This window comes from Hyperolius riggenbachi, chromosome 7 (assembly GCF_040937935.1).
Source record: "Hyperolius riggenbachi isolate aHypRig1 chromosome 7, aHypRig1.pri, whole genome shotgun sequence".
Classification (NCBI taxonomy): Eukaryota; Metazoa; Chordata; class Amphibia; order Anura; family Hyperoliidae; genus Hyperolius; species Hyperolius riggenbachi.
The window spans coordinates 251,120,348-251,138,644 of NC_090652.1; the positions used below are offsets into that span (position 1 = coordinate 251,120,348).

The window sequence follows — 18,297 nt, forward strand, 5'->3', positions numbered from 1 at the left end:
TAATAATATTTTGGTAAAGGAAATATTTGAATGTTTGCAGACCTTAAGCTGCTGTTGCCTGATCTAGATGTTAACAGTTGATTAGACATATTCATTTATGACAGCCTTACTAACCCCAAAACCTTTGGAAAGGGAGGATATGTGGATAGAGCAAGGAAGATTTTGAAGCATAATGGATCATAATGGGCAGCACAGGGCAACACTCATGCATTGCAGTGCTGGGTCCCTGGTTCGAATCCCAGCCAGGGCACTGTCTGCACGGAGTTTGTATGCTCTCTCCGTGTCTGCGTGGGTTTCCTCTGTAGGCTCAGTTTTCCTCCCACATCCCCAAAACATACAACAAAAGTTAATTCCACACACCATACAATTTTCTAGTAATCTGGCTGTACAATCAATCACCAAGTGCGGTTATACTACATGAATGTAGGTAAGATTGTATACAAATTGTACAGTCAGATTGCATGAACATTTTATGGTGTGTGGCCACCTTAAGACTATGATACATACACTACACAATACAAACATAGACATGACTATGGTAGGGTTTAGATTGTGAGCTCCTCTGAGGGACAGTTAGTGACAAGACTATATACTCTGTAAGGTTCTGCAGAAGATGTTGGCGTTATATATACTAAATCATACATGTCAAACTCCGGCCCGTGGGACAACTCTGGCCCTCAGAACCATTAAATGTGGCCCTAAAGTGGTTTCCCCACTTTGCATTATGTTTGGCCCACTCTAGACCACCAGGAAAGCTATATTGGAGGTGAATCCCTGGAACACCAGGGAAGCCATATGGGGGAGGTAGGGAAAGCACTAAACAATAGGGAACTGTTTAGGGCAGGATGGGTGCCTCTAAACTCCTGGGAACTGTATAGGGGAGGGAGGGCCACTAGACACCAGGGAACAGTTTAGGGGTTGGATGGGGCTATTAGACACCTGGGAACTGTATAAGGGAGGAAGGAGGCCAGTAGACATTGAGGTTGGCCCACGACTAGGTCCCAGTGTAGAATTTCAGCTCTCTTTGTATTTGAGTTTGACACCCCTGTACTAAATAATAGTATATATACTAAATAATACTAACTAGGTTCATTTGAACTCTCTATAGGAGGCTTCAGAGAGGGTTGTTGATGTTAGTATGACTCTACACAGAAGTGTCCAGTATTATAGGAACTATAGATATATACATTTTTTAATATAGCAATTATTTACAGATGAGAAAGGTAAGTTTTGACTCACCAAAAAATAAAGACTTTGCCCATGTCTGTATCCTTATGGCTTTTGAGGACTGGATTAGGGGAACTTGGGCTAAAGTATTTCAACCACAATAATTTTCAAAGAAAGGCCACACCCTGGTAAAGACTCCAGAATAACAGGAGGGTCTTATGTCATAATCAGAAAAACAAAAGCATGTAATATGACATTGAGTGAGTTTATTGGCAATGTTCTACCATTACTGGAGCCCACATTTGAGGCAAATTTTACAGGACAACCACACTGTTTTTCCATACCAGAAGTTGGCTTTGTATCTTCATACTTACCACTGAGCGAGGTTATAGGTTGATGGGTAAGCCAGCTTTGTCCACGTGTCAGGGACGGTATCAAAAAACAGGGCTGACTGCAGTTGCTCCATTTCGGAAGAGATTGCCAACTCGCCCTAACAAAAGAAAACATCACTGAGCTATTTGCTTTTCAGACAGTGACTGCGATACGATGACACGATAAATGGTAAAGAGAGCTTTCTCCCTTTCTTTTGGAAACACATGGGGTGCTGTAAGCTGATGCCTGAACAATGCAGAACCCTCAGCTTTCAGCAGACACACAACTCATTAAAAGGAATATTAAGCAGTAACAACACTAGAGTATTCCAGTATGCAGAAGCCTGGGAGGAGTGCATAAATCAAAAGTGTTTTTTTCGGCATAATTATTTCTCTGCCTAAAAAGCCTTCACATTATAGCATGAACGGGAAATGGCATTTTCTGTCAATGAACAAATCTTCCTCAGTCCTATAACTTTAAAAAAAAAACCTTAGCATTTGACCCATTTCCAGCAAAGAATTGACTTTACTCCAGGAAAACCGTTGCTTTTTCTTCTTCGCTCAAAGCAAAGCACATTTGTTATAGTGTATTTTTTATTCTTCTAGAAGCTCATTTAAGTCTATTATAAAATCTGTGATCTGTTGTCTGCACAAACTGCATTACAAATCCGAGGACAGTTTGTGGATGATTTAGAATATCTGTGTTGTAAGCCCTCTCAACCCTTAATATATCACATTTCCAATAATTTATGGCACCATTTTTTATGAGATGTAGAATAGTGATGGACATGTCTAGGAGAACTCATGGAGAAGAATGTTATAAGTTTGATAGATATGTAAGTCTCTGATTTGCTAATCATGGTCATGTGCTAAAGCAGGATGTGATCACAGCAAATCAGAGCTTTGCAAATCTATCATCTATCCTAATTTCAGGTGATCCCATATCACTGCTTTTATCCCTGATCTACACCACCTAACCGTACTTCCCATCCAGCATATGCTTAACCTTAACTTCTGCCTTCTCTCATTCCTAACACTAATGGTAACTCTTCCTTATAGTTATCATCCCTCAACCCCCAACCTTACATTTTATGGCTGACCTTTTCTATCAGATTCCTAACCATAACCAACCCTTTCACCTAAGCTTAACCCTAACTACCAACTTTACCTGATGTTTCTAAACCCCTACACTGAAGATAATTAGGTTCTGGTACCGAAAGGCCCAACATTTTTTGGAAAATCCAATCCAATAGATTTGAAAACTGCTGCTTTGATGTAGGATTCTGTTTACAATGCACAATGTTACTTGCATTTGTTTTATATAAATATAATATACTTGCATTGTCATGAATTGCATTGGGCAGGAAAATAAGCCACATTATAACTCTTAGAGTTGGGTTAGGCTCTGACTGGGAGTACCTGATAGTTCTAAGCTCTGTTGGTTTTAGAAAAGGAGTGTACAGCCCTAAACAGTGCAGAGAATGTTTGTAAAAGTCAGGTAACCAACAGTTGAGAAAAAAAGCAAGGGGACTAGCACCATCAGATTGTAGTGGCTGGATAGTGTACTGTTAAGGGCACCACCTTTAGCATAAGAGACCAGGGTTTGAATCCTGGCTAGGGTCAGTACCTATTCAGTAAAGAGTTCAAGGCAAGACTTCCTAACACTGCAGGGTGGCCTCTTGAGTACGTCCCAGTGGCTGCAGCTCTTGAGCGCTTTGAGTCCAACAGGAGAAAAGCGCTATACAAATGTTCAGATTATTATTATATCAGATACATAAATAAGCTAATTAGCAATATGTAGCTATATCACTCAGTGGGCTTGATTCACTAAACTGTGATAACTCAAATATCACACCTTATCAAAGATATCATACCTTAGCAAAGTTAACACACCTTATCAGAGTAGCAAAGCGAGCAATACGAACCTGCAGGGGCTCAGGGCAGGACTAGTGCCATTGCCAATTAGCAGGCATAAGTTTGTAGCACTCGCTATGCTACTCTGATAAGGCTTGTTAACTTTGATAAGGTGTAATATCTTTGATAAGGTGTGATATCTTTTCACAAGGTGTGATATCTTTTCACAAGATGTAATATCTTTTCCTAAGATGTGATATCTTTTCATAAGGTGTGATATCTGAGATAAGGGCCCATATGCAATTCACTTTTTCACCTGAGTTTTCACCTAGGTGATATTTTCAAACTTGTCAATAAAATGCCTTTTAAATAAACTACCAGCAAGCTAACAAATACTCAAAATAGTTTTGATAGTACTAGTAGAAGATGAAAAATTATTTCCTTGGAGAAAAGTCAGGTGAAAAAAATAATTGCATATGGTTCAAGGTGTGATATCTTTGATAAGGTGTGATATTTGAGTTATCCAGGTTTAGTGAATCAAGCCCCAGTGTGTGCAGAAAGGGCCAACAAATGCATATACACAACAACAAAAAAGATAGGCCCTAAACGACCACACCACAACTGTCAATTTATATTCAAAAATTAGCCTGTTATTGATATATTATACAAACAATGATTAAAACACTAAATAGAGTAACATGGGTGGTCATCATAAATGAATTAATGATAGCCAAAATTGATAACTCAATACAGCTCAAATATTAGCAGTATATAATGAAAACCTCTAAGGAAGCACATAGAAAGTGATTAGTGCAATGCATGATAGGTCAATGTCAGAACCTCTGAGAGGTAAACAAGTGAATAAGGTGTCAGTGCAGTAAATTGTGCAAAGTAAGGAAAGCGCATCAAGCATAGAATCCAAGAAAGTCACACATGCCTTATAGAAAAGCAAGCGCGATCCCCATATCCAAGTACAATGAGAGAGAAAACGCCACGTGAACAGCAGTGTGAAAGCTGAAAAAATGCTAGGAATACAATCTGCAAAGAGTGCTTACCAGCAATGGAGGAGAGAAGGAAAAGACGTCTTTTCTTTTGTTGTGTATAGATAACCAACAGTTAGCTTTTTCCCTTCGTAGTTCCCTTTTCTACTTTAAAATTTTCTTCAAACTCAACCCAATACCCCCTCCCCCAATATAAAATATATTTCCTTCTGCAGAGCACTATTCGGGGTGCTGCTAAGGTTTTTGTGGCGCCAAGCAATTTGTGTGTCCCCCCAAGTGGTATGCAAAGCCCCCACAGTGAAAAAATGGGCATGGCCCCATACAAAGAGTGCGGTGCACATCCCGTGCAATTTTTTATTAGATTAGGTTTTGGAATTCGTAGTTCTGTGAGGTCTTTACAATGTCCGAAGTGTCAGCAGCTGTGTAGGCCAAATACTGTGAATGAATGTAAAATCTAGCTGAATCACGTTTGTGTCCCACCTGAATGAACTGCTAATATTGTGTTATATATTTGTGTAGCACTGCACAATTGGGCAAGAGCTGGGTGTTGAGTCCTACTCTCGTGTGGTTAGTAATGGCTCCATATGTAGCCTACATCAAAAAATTCCCAGCACATTGTGAGCAAGCACCTGCATGCAAACTGGTAGAAACCCCACAGACACACACAAGATTGCTCAGCACCGTAACTCCGGATTCAGCCAGCTGTGGGCCAGTCATTCCTGTGTGAAGTCTCACCTACAGAACTACTGCGTCTTCAGCACTACCATGTGACTCACATCGCCCTGATCCAATGCCATTTACATGCAGCCCTCAAATTCCATCTCCACTCCTCTCTTCGGTTGCTCTCTACTTGCCTTCTCTCCACTCTCCTAACATTCTCTCTCTTCTCTAATCTCCAAATCCCATCTGACCACCTGTTATTTGGATCCTATTCCCTCCTATCTAATTCCGTAATTATCTCATTCCGTAGCTATCCTTCTCCTCTGGCATCGCTCTTTCTTCATTTAAAAAGGCTCTTGTGACACCACTACTTAAAAAAAATCTCTAGATCCCACCGATTTTACCAACTACTGCCCTGTGTCACTCCTCCCATTCAAATCCAAATTAATTGAACGCTGTTTACATGCTGAACTAATCCATTATTTATCTGCCAACTCCCTGCTTGATCAGATTCAGTCTGACTTTATCTCTAACCACTCCACAGAAACAACTCTTACTAAAGTGGCCAATGATCTTCTTACAGCTAAAGCCAAAGGTCAATATTCCATACTCATCCGTCTTGATCTGTCATCAGTGTTTGATACTGTCGACCACACCTTACTCCCACAGATACTTTCATTTGTAGGCATAAATGGCAGGGGCGTAACTATAAATCATGGGGGCCCCCAGCAAAACTCTGACGGGGCCCTCCAATGTTCACACCCTTTCCCTTGCCAACCCCTTGTGACTCTCGCAGCCTGGGAGTCCATCTTGGAAGGGTCATAAAACAAGTATGGACATTGTAATCCCGACACCCATAACAAGTGTCGCCATAAAAGCATCTAACCTGAAGGATGGACAACTTTATCAGATGGAGTGAAATAATACTTTTGGCTCCACTGAAACCTCTGGGCCCCCCTGAGGTTGCAGGGGCTGCTCCCCTGTAGTTACGCCCATTATAAAGGGCCTCACTCTCTCCTGAATATTTTCCTATCTCTCTGGAAGGTCTTTCACAGTCTCTTACTTGATCAGATCTCTTCTCTACATCCTTCGTCCGTGGGGGTACCACAAGGCTCTGTCCTCTGCCCCCTCCTCTTTACCATCTACATGCACGGTCTTAGCAACTTAATCAATTCATTTGGGTTTTAATACCACTTATATGCAGATGATACACAACTATAACTCTCAGCCCCAGACCCTAGCTCCCTCCTCACACGTGTTCCTGACTGCTCGTCTGCTATATCCCCTTTCATGACCTTACGCTTCTTAAAGAGAATCTGTACTGTAAAATTCTTGCAATAAAAAGCATACCATTCTATTCATTATGTTCTCCTGGGCCCCTCTGTGCTGTTTCTGCCACTCCCTGCTGCAATCCTGGCTTGTAATTGCCATTTTTATGCAGTGTTTACAAACAAAAGACATAGCAAGTGATACGCTGAGAGTAGCTCAGTGTGTGAGTCATACAGAGTGTGCAGGGGGCCTAGAGAGGGTGTGTATAGCTTCTATCCAATCACAAGCAGCCCTGCACATTCCAGCTTGACTGCCTCAGCCCGACAGAGCCGACAGAGGAGAGAAGATTAGATTATATAACAGAGATAATACAGCCACTGTGCAAATAGGAAAGGCTGCAGTATGACAGAGCACATTAGAATAGCTATAGGAACACATAGGATAGAAGAAATAAGGCTCAAAATTTTGTTACAGAGTCTCTTTAAAACTTAATATGAGTAAAACACAACTAATTTTTCCACGGTCTCTGTCCACCTCTCTGCCTGATATAACAATAAATGGTAATAACAACCTTATAACTTCAGTACCCAAAGCACGGTGCTTAGGGGTAATATTTGACTCCACTCTCTCTTTTACTCACTTTACTCCCTAATTAGCTCCTGTCATCTCCAACTCAAAAAAACCATATCTCACATACAACCTTTTCTCATTTAGGACACAACTAAAAATGTTAGTACTCTTATCATATATTAGTATTCTTATAATATTTGCTTGGGCTGTTGTAATATACTGCTTAGTGGATTACCAACTAACAGACTGGCACTGCTACAATCTGTACTGAACTTGGCTGCTCCTCTCATTTATCTTTCTTCTCACTCTTCCTCTGCTGTTCCTCTCTCTGAAGCTCTTCATTGGCTATTTATACAAGAATAACGTGTATTAAGGCTTTTTTATGTGATGTCATATGTGATCACTGTTTGTTATAATTAAAAGTTATGTTTTACGCTAATTACTAGTGTTTACTGGGCCGTTAAACCCTTATCTTATATTTTTTTTGCTCTTCTATAATATAATTTTTCAAGGGTGTGGCTATTTTTGCATGAGATCACCTTCATCTATATATCTGCACTGGCTGCCAATTAATGAGAGGATCCATTTCAAACTCTAAACCCAACCTACAAAGCTCTCCACAATCTCTCTCCTCTGTATATCTTCTCACTAGTTTCCAGATACCAACCCAGCTGCAATCTCACATCTGCACATGACCTTCTTTTGTCTTCCTCTAGAATCACCTCCTCACACTCAGTTTTACAAGATTTCTCACATGCTTTCCCTCCTCTGAAATCCCCTTCTACAACACATTCATCAATCTTCATCCTTTCATATCTTTAAACAATTCTTTAAAACGCACTTTTTCTGACAAGCATATGCTCCGCTTTAGGCCATTCCCCTTTTTCACCTCTGGCCAAGTTGTACTTCTAATGCTAGGTACACATGATACAATTTTCTGGCAGATTTACCCATCAGATCGATTTTTTTCAACACGTCCGATCTGAATATCGATCGATTTTTCCGATTTTTCAACCTATTTCCATAAAAGTGAATAGCGCACTTCCTCCTTTAAGCCGGAAGGAGGAAGTGTGCCATAGCGAGGCTTGCAACGCGACTAATAGGACACTTGCAATCTTGTTGACGCGCAGGGTGGACGGCGGCATTATGGGTAATTAACCCCGCCACATCCAGCCCCGCACCTGCAGCAATTCACGAGTAATCAGTCGTGATTACTCATGATTAACCTCGGTGAGCATCCCCGGTACTTAGCATTACCAGATAACCTAAAAACGCACTGTCTCTTGGTATGAATATAGTATACTACCCCACCTCTGGTCTCCCCCCCCCCCCCCCCCCCCATTCCTTTAGATTGTAAGCTCACATGGGCAGGGCTCTCTCACTTTTTTGTGTCTTGGAATTTGGTACACATTTTATTCATGTTACTTTTGTCACTGTAATTACCAATTCTGTATTTTGTACCAACTTTGTATTTTGTACCGTATATTAGTGTACACCATCGTCTGTATTACTATGTACCCCATGTTTGTTTCTTACTTTGTACAGCGCCACATAATATGTTGGCTCTTTATAAATCAATATTAATAATCGGTATACAGTATATGCACTATCCACACTGCCACTGGGAGGGCAGAGTGGGTGGACGTGTGCCAGTGGTTAGGCTGCATACTCAAGTGTTTGGGCAGAAGGTCCTTTTCAACAATACAGTCGTTGGAATTTCAGTTTAATTGAGCAAAATGCTACTTGTGACCCGTAATATTTATAATTATTGCCCTTTATATTCCTTTTACAGTTAAGTGAGGCATAATATATTTTGAGACATTTCATTTTAGGATGATACCTGCTTGTGGCAAACGCTCTTTGCCCAATACAGTGCTGGAGTACCGAAGTTACTGTTGGGGTGTGAGTGTTTGCTTTCTCTCTTCCCTCTGTACTCACAGAGCACATACACAGGTTCACTGTCTGCAGACAACTGATACACAGCTTTATGTACAAGTGTATGTCTAGCACTAAACCAAGACGCTCAGCTGTGTGCCTAGCCTCTCTGGGACTCATATTGCTGTTTCTGGCTATACCATTATTGCCAAACAAAATGTGACTTAGTTATAGCACAGCGTGGCTGCAAAGGTCGCATTAGTCATGTTTTTTTAGACCACAAAGAAGTATCAAGACCTGTTGTATTACCTATCTGTGAGGAGACTTTATTTGGTGTAACAAAGTAATGAAATTTGGTTTGGATAGTTTGGATTCATATAGCAAAAGCAAGCCCATATGTAACAGAACTACTAAATGTTCAATTTTAAGCAGAATCATCAACTCTCAGGAAGATAGTGTCATATTGCAACAGGATCTGGATAGGATGGCTATATGGGCACATACATGGCAGATGAAATTCAATGTTGACAAATGTAAAGTCATGCATTTTGGTCGTACCAATGGTCTAGCACCATACAAAATAAATGGGATACAGTTGGGAACATCAAACTTGGAGAAGGACTTAGGAGTACTCATCGACAACAAGTTAAATAATCGTACTCAATGCCAAGCCGCTGCAGCTAAAGCGAACAAAATTTTGGGATGCATTAAAAGGGAAATAAAAACTCGACATGCTAGCATAATATTGCCCCTGTTTAACTCTCTAGTAAGGCCACATCTGGAATATGGAATTCAGTTCTGGGCACCACATTACAAAAAAGATATTGCAGTTTTAGAGCAGGTGCAGAGACGAGCTACAAAATTGATACGTGGGATGGAAGGTCTTGCTTACCAAGAAAGGTTAGATAAACTGGGTTTATTTAGTCTAGAGAAAAGACGCCTGAGGCCTCGTTCACATCTGCTGCGCTGAAAAACGTGTTAAAGCGCATGGTAAAAAACGCATGCGCTTGTGCGCGCTTTAGTCCGCGTTTCTGTGCGTTGCGCTGCGCTTCTTTAAAGCACGTTTTGCTTACTGTAGCAGCAGCAGTTGTCAATAAAACTTTGTTTTTGTATGTAAATGTATTTTTTTCTCCAATTAGGGGTAAAAAACGCATGCGCTTCTATGCGCTTGTACGCGCTTCTATGCGCTAAAAAAGCGGACCCATTCACTTGCATTGCTGTGCGCTTTCCAGCTCAACGCACAGAAATGCCTGCAACACTACGTTTCTGTAACGCTGCTCAGCGCAGCGCATAGATGTGAACCAGCTACATTTAGTTACAGGGGAAAATCAATACCTTGCTGATCGCACAGGGCAGTGCGCTGTGGAAAGCGCACAGAAACGGCCCTGATGTGAACGAGGCCTTAGAGGAGATCTAATTAACATGTATAAATACATCAGAGGGCAATATAATAGCTTGGCGGATGAGCTTTTTGTCCCTAGGCCTTCTCAAAGGACTAGAGGACATGAGCTGCGCATGGAGGAAAAACGTTTTAGCCATTTATTTAGGAAAGGGTTCTTTACAGTAAGAGTGATTAAGATGTGGAATGCATTGTCACAGGAAGTCGTTATGGCAAACTCTATACCTGCATTTAAAGGGGGCTTAGATGCTTCCCTTGCGTTGAAAGACATCCATGGCTACAATTACTAGGTTATGCCTAATGATGTTGATCCAGGGATTTTATCTGATTGCCATCTGGAGTCAGGAAGGAATTTTTCCCTTTTGGGGCTTATTGGACCATGCCTTGTGGGGTTTTTTTCGCCTTCCTCTGGATCAACAGGGGTATGTGGGGGACGGGCTGGAGTTGTACTTTGTACTGGTTGAACTCGATGGACGTATGTCTTTTTTCAACCAAAATAACTATGTAACTATGTAACCTCCCGCAGCTGCTAAATACTCCGACTTATAAAGATTTTGACACCTCTGAGTCTTGGGACTGCATATGTACAATTCAGCCAATTTTGGCCTAGTAAACTGGTCAAACATACCCTAAGCTTCATGCTGACTTTACGCATTTGTGGGTCAATAGTGACCTGCTTATAAAAACAATTTATGATTATCAATCTGGAAGTAGCAATCAATGGACCATGCAGTACCATTCAGCTTTATACAGGTTTGTGCATAAATATGATTGACAAATCAATGAAAACCCCCCGACCAGTTTTGTACCAATCGATATAGTACAAAACTGCTCAGTCACCCACCACCCATTTCCTGCTGTTCCTGAGCTATTGATGTATATAGTCCGCTGTTAGTCCTGGAGCAGATCTGTTAACACAAAAAATGCTGATTCAGGCAATACTTTTAATGACTAACTCTAAATAATTTTCTTGTTAGCTTTCTAAACTTTAAAATGTATCCGCGGGTAAAAAAAAAGTGCCCCAAACACATACTCATCTTAATAGAATGAAGCCTCCTTCCTCCATCCAGGGCCGGATTTAGGCCATGGCCTAGGGCACCACAGGAGGAAGGACACCAAAGCAGCAGGCTAAACTGTTGTAGCATTTGCAAGCTTGCAAATGCTGCAATGCAGAGAGATCAGGCGAGGGCTTGACCGCGGTACTCTGCTGCCAGCCCTTCTGTGCAGCAGCCACCTTGCTCTCTGTGCACGTTCGTATTATGGCCGGTGGCTATTGACTTTGGCAGCATTGGGGAAGAGAAAGCTTCTGCACTAGAGAGGAGCGGAGAAATAAGTGACACGGATGGCTACTGCAGTGTGAAGGTGAGCTAGCTACCTATACTGAAAGGGGGGAATGTGGGAAAAGGACGGATTAAGGTAGTCATCTGGCTACCTAAACTGGAGGGAAAAGGGGAGGAGTCATCTGGCTATTTATACTGGAGGGGAAGGAGGAAGGGTCATCTCGCTACCTACTGAAGGGGGGGCGGCTGGTAACAGTGGCCTAGGGCGGTAAAGAGTACAAATCTGGCCCTGCCTCCATCGGCCCGTTGCAGCATTGTCTTCTCCGCAAAACTGTTGCAAACCTTTGTCAACAGCTCGCGTGTGTGCACAGAGGAGTAGCTAGGGGTGGGCAAGAGGGGACACATGTACCCGGGCACAGCACTGTAAGGGCGCTCAGCACTGCTGCTGCATCTCCACATGCGTGAGAGGTGGCTCACTGGCTGCCCGAAGCACCCATGCTTCTCTCCCTCCATCTGCAGAGGAGTGCAGAAGCGTTAAAGAGACTCCGTAACAAAAATTGCATCCTGTTTTTTATCATCCTACAAGTTCCAAAAGCTATTCTAATGTGTTCCGGCTAACTGCAGCACTTTCTACTAACACAGTCTCTGTATTAAATCAATGTATCTTTCCCCTGTCAGACTTGTCGGCCTGTGTCTGGAAGGCTGCCAAGTTCTTCAGTGTTGTGGTTCTGCTATGAACTCCCCTTTATGCAGACTGCCTGTGTGTTATTTAGCATTAGAGCAGCTTCTCTCTTCTCTCTCTTATCTTTTACAAGCTGGATAAATCGTCCTCTGAGCTGGCTGGGCTTTCACATACTGAGGAATTACAAACAAGGGCAAAGCTGTTTGCAGGAAGAAAAGAGCAGCCTGAAACTTCAGTGCATGGGGGAAAGAAACACACAAATGATCTCTTGAGATTCAAAAGGAAGGCTGTATACAGCCTGCTTGTGTATGGATGTATTTTCTATGTGTGGACATACTGTACATCAACCTACTTCCTGTTTTGGTGGCCATTTTGTTTGTTTACAAACAAACTTTTTAAAACTGTTTTTAACCACTTTTAATGCGGCGAGGAGCGGCGAAATTGTGACAGAGGGTAATAGGAGATGTCCCCTAACGCACTGGTATGTTTACTTTTGAGCGATTTTAACAATACAGATTCTCTTTAAAAGCAGCAAAAAAAAGTGGGGCACATTTGGCTATTTATAGGGGGGCAAACCTCACTAGCTAAATGGGGAAGGGGGGCACATCTGGCTATAGACCCTGAACACGCATGCTGATGAGATGCTTCTGACAAAAATCTGACAAGATTAGCTGCATGCTTGTTTCAGGTAGGTGATTCAGACACTACTGCAGCCAAAAAAGATCAGCAGGGCTACCACCAACTGGTACTGGTTAAAAGGAAATAAATATGGCAGCCTCCATATAACTCTTCAGTCTGTACTTGCCATTCCTAATGACGCTTGCATCGGTAAATTGTCCTGTACTATCGACTGGCTCAGTGAAGTAAGGGTAAAAGTATGCCTGGCAGATTATACTAAATGTATGAATGCTCCCCTCCCCAGCAAAAAATAAAAATCCAGATATGTTTATCTTTCCAGTAACAGCTGAAGATTTCATCAGCTATCTTTTTATAGTAGCTAGTCTTTTATAGAGTTTTGACAGGTTGTCTGTCAGACTGTCACATTGTGTTCTCCTTTACATTTTGCATGTAGCAGTGTACAACTATATACATATATGGGGCTAAACTGAACTGTAGAATTATACTGTTCAGCTCAAAATTTTCATAGATAGTCAATCATTAACAGCATGTAAAAAAAAAGAGAAAAAAAAGAAAAACTTACTGACAAGTATGGCAATAAAAAAATAAAAAAAATAACTAAATACCAAGTAGTACATTCTCAACAGCTGAAATGAAACTTGTGCTGGAAGAGATTTAGGGGAGGAACCACAGATGATTGCAAAGTTTAACCAGTTGTGGAGCGCAGAATGTTAAAACTATGCTGCACTTGTGACTGCCTAAGCCTGGCGGCTCCTGTGCCCGGGACGCGATCGTACATCCCCGCTGACACAGAACTCAGCTGTCTAAAGACTATCGGTCAGTAGAGATGTCGCGAACCTGCGGATTTTGGTTTGCGAACCGCGAACACGAACTTGTTTGTGAAGTTTGTGAACCGCAATAGACTTCAATGGGCAGGCGAATTTTCAAAACTACAAACACTAATTCTGGCCACAAAAGTGATGGAAAAGATGTTTCAAGGGGTCTAACACCTGGAGGGGGGCATGGCGGAGTGGGATACACGCCAAAAGTCTCGGGGAAAATTATGGATTTGATGCACAGCAGGGTTATAATCCCTAAAGGGCAGAAATCACATTGCATTCCTAAATTGGAGGCCTAAAGTGTTTGAAAATATGTTGTGTGTGTATACATGGATCGGGGAGTGTAATTAGTGTACTGCTTCACACTGACACACCAAACTCACTGTGTAACGCACCGCAAACAGCTGTTTGTGTAGTGATGGCCGTGCTGGACTGGTGCGCACCATGGCGAGTGTGCAAGCGATGGCGGTTTTCAAGCCCATATGGTCGGGCTGAAGTAGCTCAGTGACAGAACAACAGTGACTGAGTGTCCAGCTGATCGAATGTGGTCTGTCCACAATGAAGCAACAACCTTATTATCTTGGGTGTGCCCCCTAACACACTCATATAGCCGGTCATTGCTTCATTGTGATATGCAAGCCCCTTCACCGCGGCAAGGTAATGATCATGAAGGGGAATTGACACATGTACATGCCTTTTGTTTTGTAGTTGCAGCCGCAGTGTAGCCAGATAAATTAGGCAGGCATGTACACGCACCAGAAAAATTATTATTGCGGCCGCTGCTAGCAGCAGCCTTAAAAATTCTGGAATCCTAGTGGAGTCCTGGATCCTGTTGGTGGAGGCGGAGAAGGCAGTCAAGCGGCCTGCAGGCAGAGATGCTGTGTGGGGACCAACTTAGTCTTGGGGCAGGCAGTCACACGGCGTGCAGGCAGAGATGCTGTGGGGACTTACTTAGTCTTCGGGCAGGCCTGATTGTGCTTTGCAGACCAGGCATCCGTGGTCAGATAGACCCTTGACCCAACGCTGTGTGCCAGAGATGACACCACTTGCCTTTCAACATCACGTTACAGTTTGGGTATCGCCTTTTTTGAGAAATGAAGGCGACCTGGTATCTTCCACTGCGGTGTGTGGCTTTACTTTTGTGTGCTTCTTTTCCTCAGGCGGTCATCCAATTGCAGTTTGTGCTTTTTTATCATGTGTCTTAGCAAGGTAGTTGACCCTACGCGGGTCTTGGTCTTTCCACGGCTCAATTTTCGGTGGCACAGAGTACAGATGGCATTGCTCTCATCTGAGGCAGACACACCAAAAAATTTCCACACCGCTGAGCCCTGGGATAATGGCACTTTGTTGATGGTTGCCGACGGAGTGTTAAGTGGGGTGCCAGAATTAGAGCAGGAGGAAGAAGATATGTCACGGTTCCGTGTGGAAGCTGAGAAAGATGAGGTGTTCTGTGTTAAATAGTCAACTACGTCCTGACAATATTGCACGTGCCTTCTTCTGAACACTGTACTTTGGTCGAGGGACGCACGAAATCACAACAGCACGACCTCGAACAGACCTGCCGGGTAGCCTGGCTCTGCCTGTTGTTTTGTCCATATTGGGGGGATGAAGCGAAAGGTAAGCACGGACTTGAGTAATACAATGTGCAGTCATACAGGTGCAGTGAAAGGTATGCAGTGACTGCTATATAAAACAGCGTGCGGTCACACAGATGCAGTGAAAGGTATGCAGTGAATGGTGTATAAAACAGCATGCAGTCACACAGATGCAGTGACTGCTATATAAAACAGCGTGCGGTCACACAGGTGCAGTGAAAATGGATGCATTGACTGCTAGTATATAAAACAGCATGCGGTCACACAGATGCAGTGAAAGGCATGCAGTGACCGGTATATAAAACAGCATGCGGTCACACAGATGCAGTGACTGCTATATAAAACAGCGTGCGGTCACACAGGTGCAGTAAAAATGGATGCACTGAATGTGCTGGGCCTGGCACAGTATAGCAATTAGCAAGAACCAGCTGCAACAGACAGGGCTGTATATGCAGTGTCAGTGGGCCACACAAAAAAAACACATCTCAAAAGAGCTGTTTTGGTGTTACTTTTCAGCAACAAATATCAGCAAGGAGCAAGCTAACAAGAGCCTAACTAAGCTTTCCCTATGTCTGCAGCAACTTCTCTCCCTTTTCTCAATAATACAGCAGCACACAGAGTGAGAAAATGGCAGATGCTGCTGCCTTATATAAGAGGGGGGCTCCAGGACGGAGTGCAGCCTGTTTGGCTGCCATGTGTCTGCTGACTGTGATGTAGAGGGTGAAAGTTTAGCCCAATGATGTAGTATAGGGGGTGGGTCAAACCCACATAAAGTTCGCAATCTGATGCAAACGCGAACCCGCGTTGTTTGTGCGAATAAGATCGCGTGCAAACCGTTCGGGACATCTCTTTCAGTCAGGAGCAGTTTTCATTGGCTCCTTTCATTCAGGGAAATCAGTACCGAAACATGCCTAACCAATCAATGTTTTGGCCAAATTCAGGCATGCTGGAAAATCTTGTTCAGAAGTGCTCAATTTAGCGTGTAGCAGACCAAAGTTTGATATCTCGACGACCAACATGCTTGACAGACCCCCTGGCCATTTATCCCCCTTAGTACAAACTAAGCCCCCCTCCCCCATTTCCATTTGCAGTGTTTTAAAATCTCACATGTTCACCAGCCTGATTTCTGAACTCCTCCACCGTCACCACAACAGCCTGTGACACGTGGTACAGGCTATCTCGGTGATGCTGGACATGGTTGTGACGGCCAGGAATTGTGCTGGTGAACATTTGAGATTTTAGGGAGCATGGGCACTGGAGAGGCATTTTTAAACGTAGGGGGCGGCCAGGCAGGCAGAAGAGAAGGCAGTGCTAGGCAATTTCGGATAGATTTCATCCTGAAATTGATGGGGAATCGCCTACGGTGTATGGGCAGGCAAGAGATTCCTCTCTGTTCAGATTCATTCAGAGAGAGATCTGTCTCATGGTTGATCTGCCTGTACATCACATGATGTATGGGCACCTTAAAAGGCTACTGAGCCAGTCCACTAGGAAGAGGCAGGAAGAAGTCCAGCCACAGGCCACAGGGAATTAATTAGTTATGCTGAACAACCCTTCTAAGTATAAGTATATATGTATTTTTATGAGTATAAGTACCCTATATATCTTTATAATGATGTGAATTTGAAAAAGGACTTTAAAGAGAAACTGTGACCAAGGATTGAACTTCATCCCAATCAGTAGCTGATAGCCCCTTTCCCATGAGAAATATTTTCCTTTTCTCAAACGGATCAGTGGGGGGTCTGTATGGCTGATATAGTGGTGAAACCCCTCCCACAGTGTGATGTCAGGACCTAGGTCCTGACAGTTTCCTGTCTGTGAACCTCATTGCATTGTGGGGAATAACAGCTGTTTACAGTAGAAATGTCACCATGTGATAAGTGTCAATCAGGGAGAGGAAAGATTTTACAATGAGCAAACACTGACTAAATCATTTATATGTAATTATTGTAAAAACGATGTATATTTTTTATTACATTATTTTCACTGGAGTTCCTCTAACTGTCAGATTTTTGTCAGAAACATCTGATCTGCATGCTTGTTCAGGGTCAATGACTAAATGAAGCAGGATAGCCAGGTTCCCTTTAATCCTTGCCAATATTAACCCTGTGCTCAACAACTCCAAAGAGAGCAATAAATAAATAAAAATAACCTCAAACAGTTGTTCCTTCTAGTATTAGCAACAGTACTCTGTTGGGGGTACAGCTGCTCTGAGACCGTTCGGAAATTACCACCTTCGTGCAGGAGTGATTAGCTGCACAGAACACAGTTTGTCATTAATCCTTGCAAAATACAAGCCAAACTGGGAGCTACACTGAAAACACTGAGTTTTCTTTAACAAATGTAGAAATACACTTTAAAGACAGATTCATTTTTAATCCACTGTCTATGTCTAGAGCTGTTTTAGGTATATAGCTGAAAGAACTGACAGACTCCGGCACTCCTCATAGAATCTTCTTTTATTGAAGCCACAAAGCACAGCAGCTGTTTTAGGCATTGAGAAACCAGGCAGATGCCTAGGGTGATACCTGTAGGAGTTGCCAAAAAAGAACTATACTTATTACACGGTGCTTTACAGAATTTTTATACTGCTAGTTCTAGAGAATGATGATAATTTTAACACCTAAATGGAATAGCATAACAAAGGAGGCCTGAATAGCATAACAATAATATGGCAGGTGCCATTAACCTCCCTGGCGGTATGATTATTTCTGGATTTCAGGGTCTAAAAGTGGTGTAAATTCTTTGCACACTTTTAAACCCTAAAACTAAAACATGCTGATAGAGATATCTGCAGCATTCCAGCACTTACTCACCTCCCTGGGATCCAGCACTGCAATTCTCCCTCCGTCCTCTGGGTGGCACTATAACCCTGTAGTGAGATTTCCATCTGTCGTCATAATGATAAACGGCGATCTCACCAGAGGGATGCAGAGCATCTTAGGACAGGAAGAAGAATGGCTGCTGTTGTCTGGATACTGGGGAGGTGAGTTGAAACGCCTGCTGTGCGTTATACTCTGCAGAGACCTACTACACAACGGCTAGCAGAAAGTCAGGCTCGGGGTAACCACTCTGAGCTGTGGATTTCTGCCCTGAGCCAGGCTCGGAGTTACCGCC

At 42.7% G+C, this 18,297-nt stretch overlaps 1 protein-coding gene across 4 annotated transcripts in view; it reads right to left on the bottom strand.

Annotated features, from left to right (window-relative positions):
* LOC137524955 (dynein axonemal heavy chain 11-like) overlaps positions 1-18,297 on the bottom strand; it is a 378,600-nt gene that overhangs the window by 36,158 nt on the left and 324,145 nt on the right. For all 4 annotated transcript variants that reach the window (XM_068245507.1, XM_068245505.1, XM_068245508.1 and 1 more), the window contains one exon: positions 1,542-1,657. In XM_068245507.1, the coding sequence (XP_068101608.1) occupies positions 1,542-1,657 (116 nt within the window). The remainder of the gene's footprint in view (positions 1-1,541; positions 1,658-18,297) is intronic.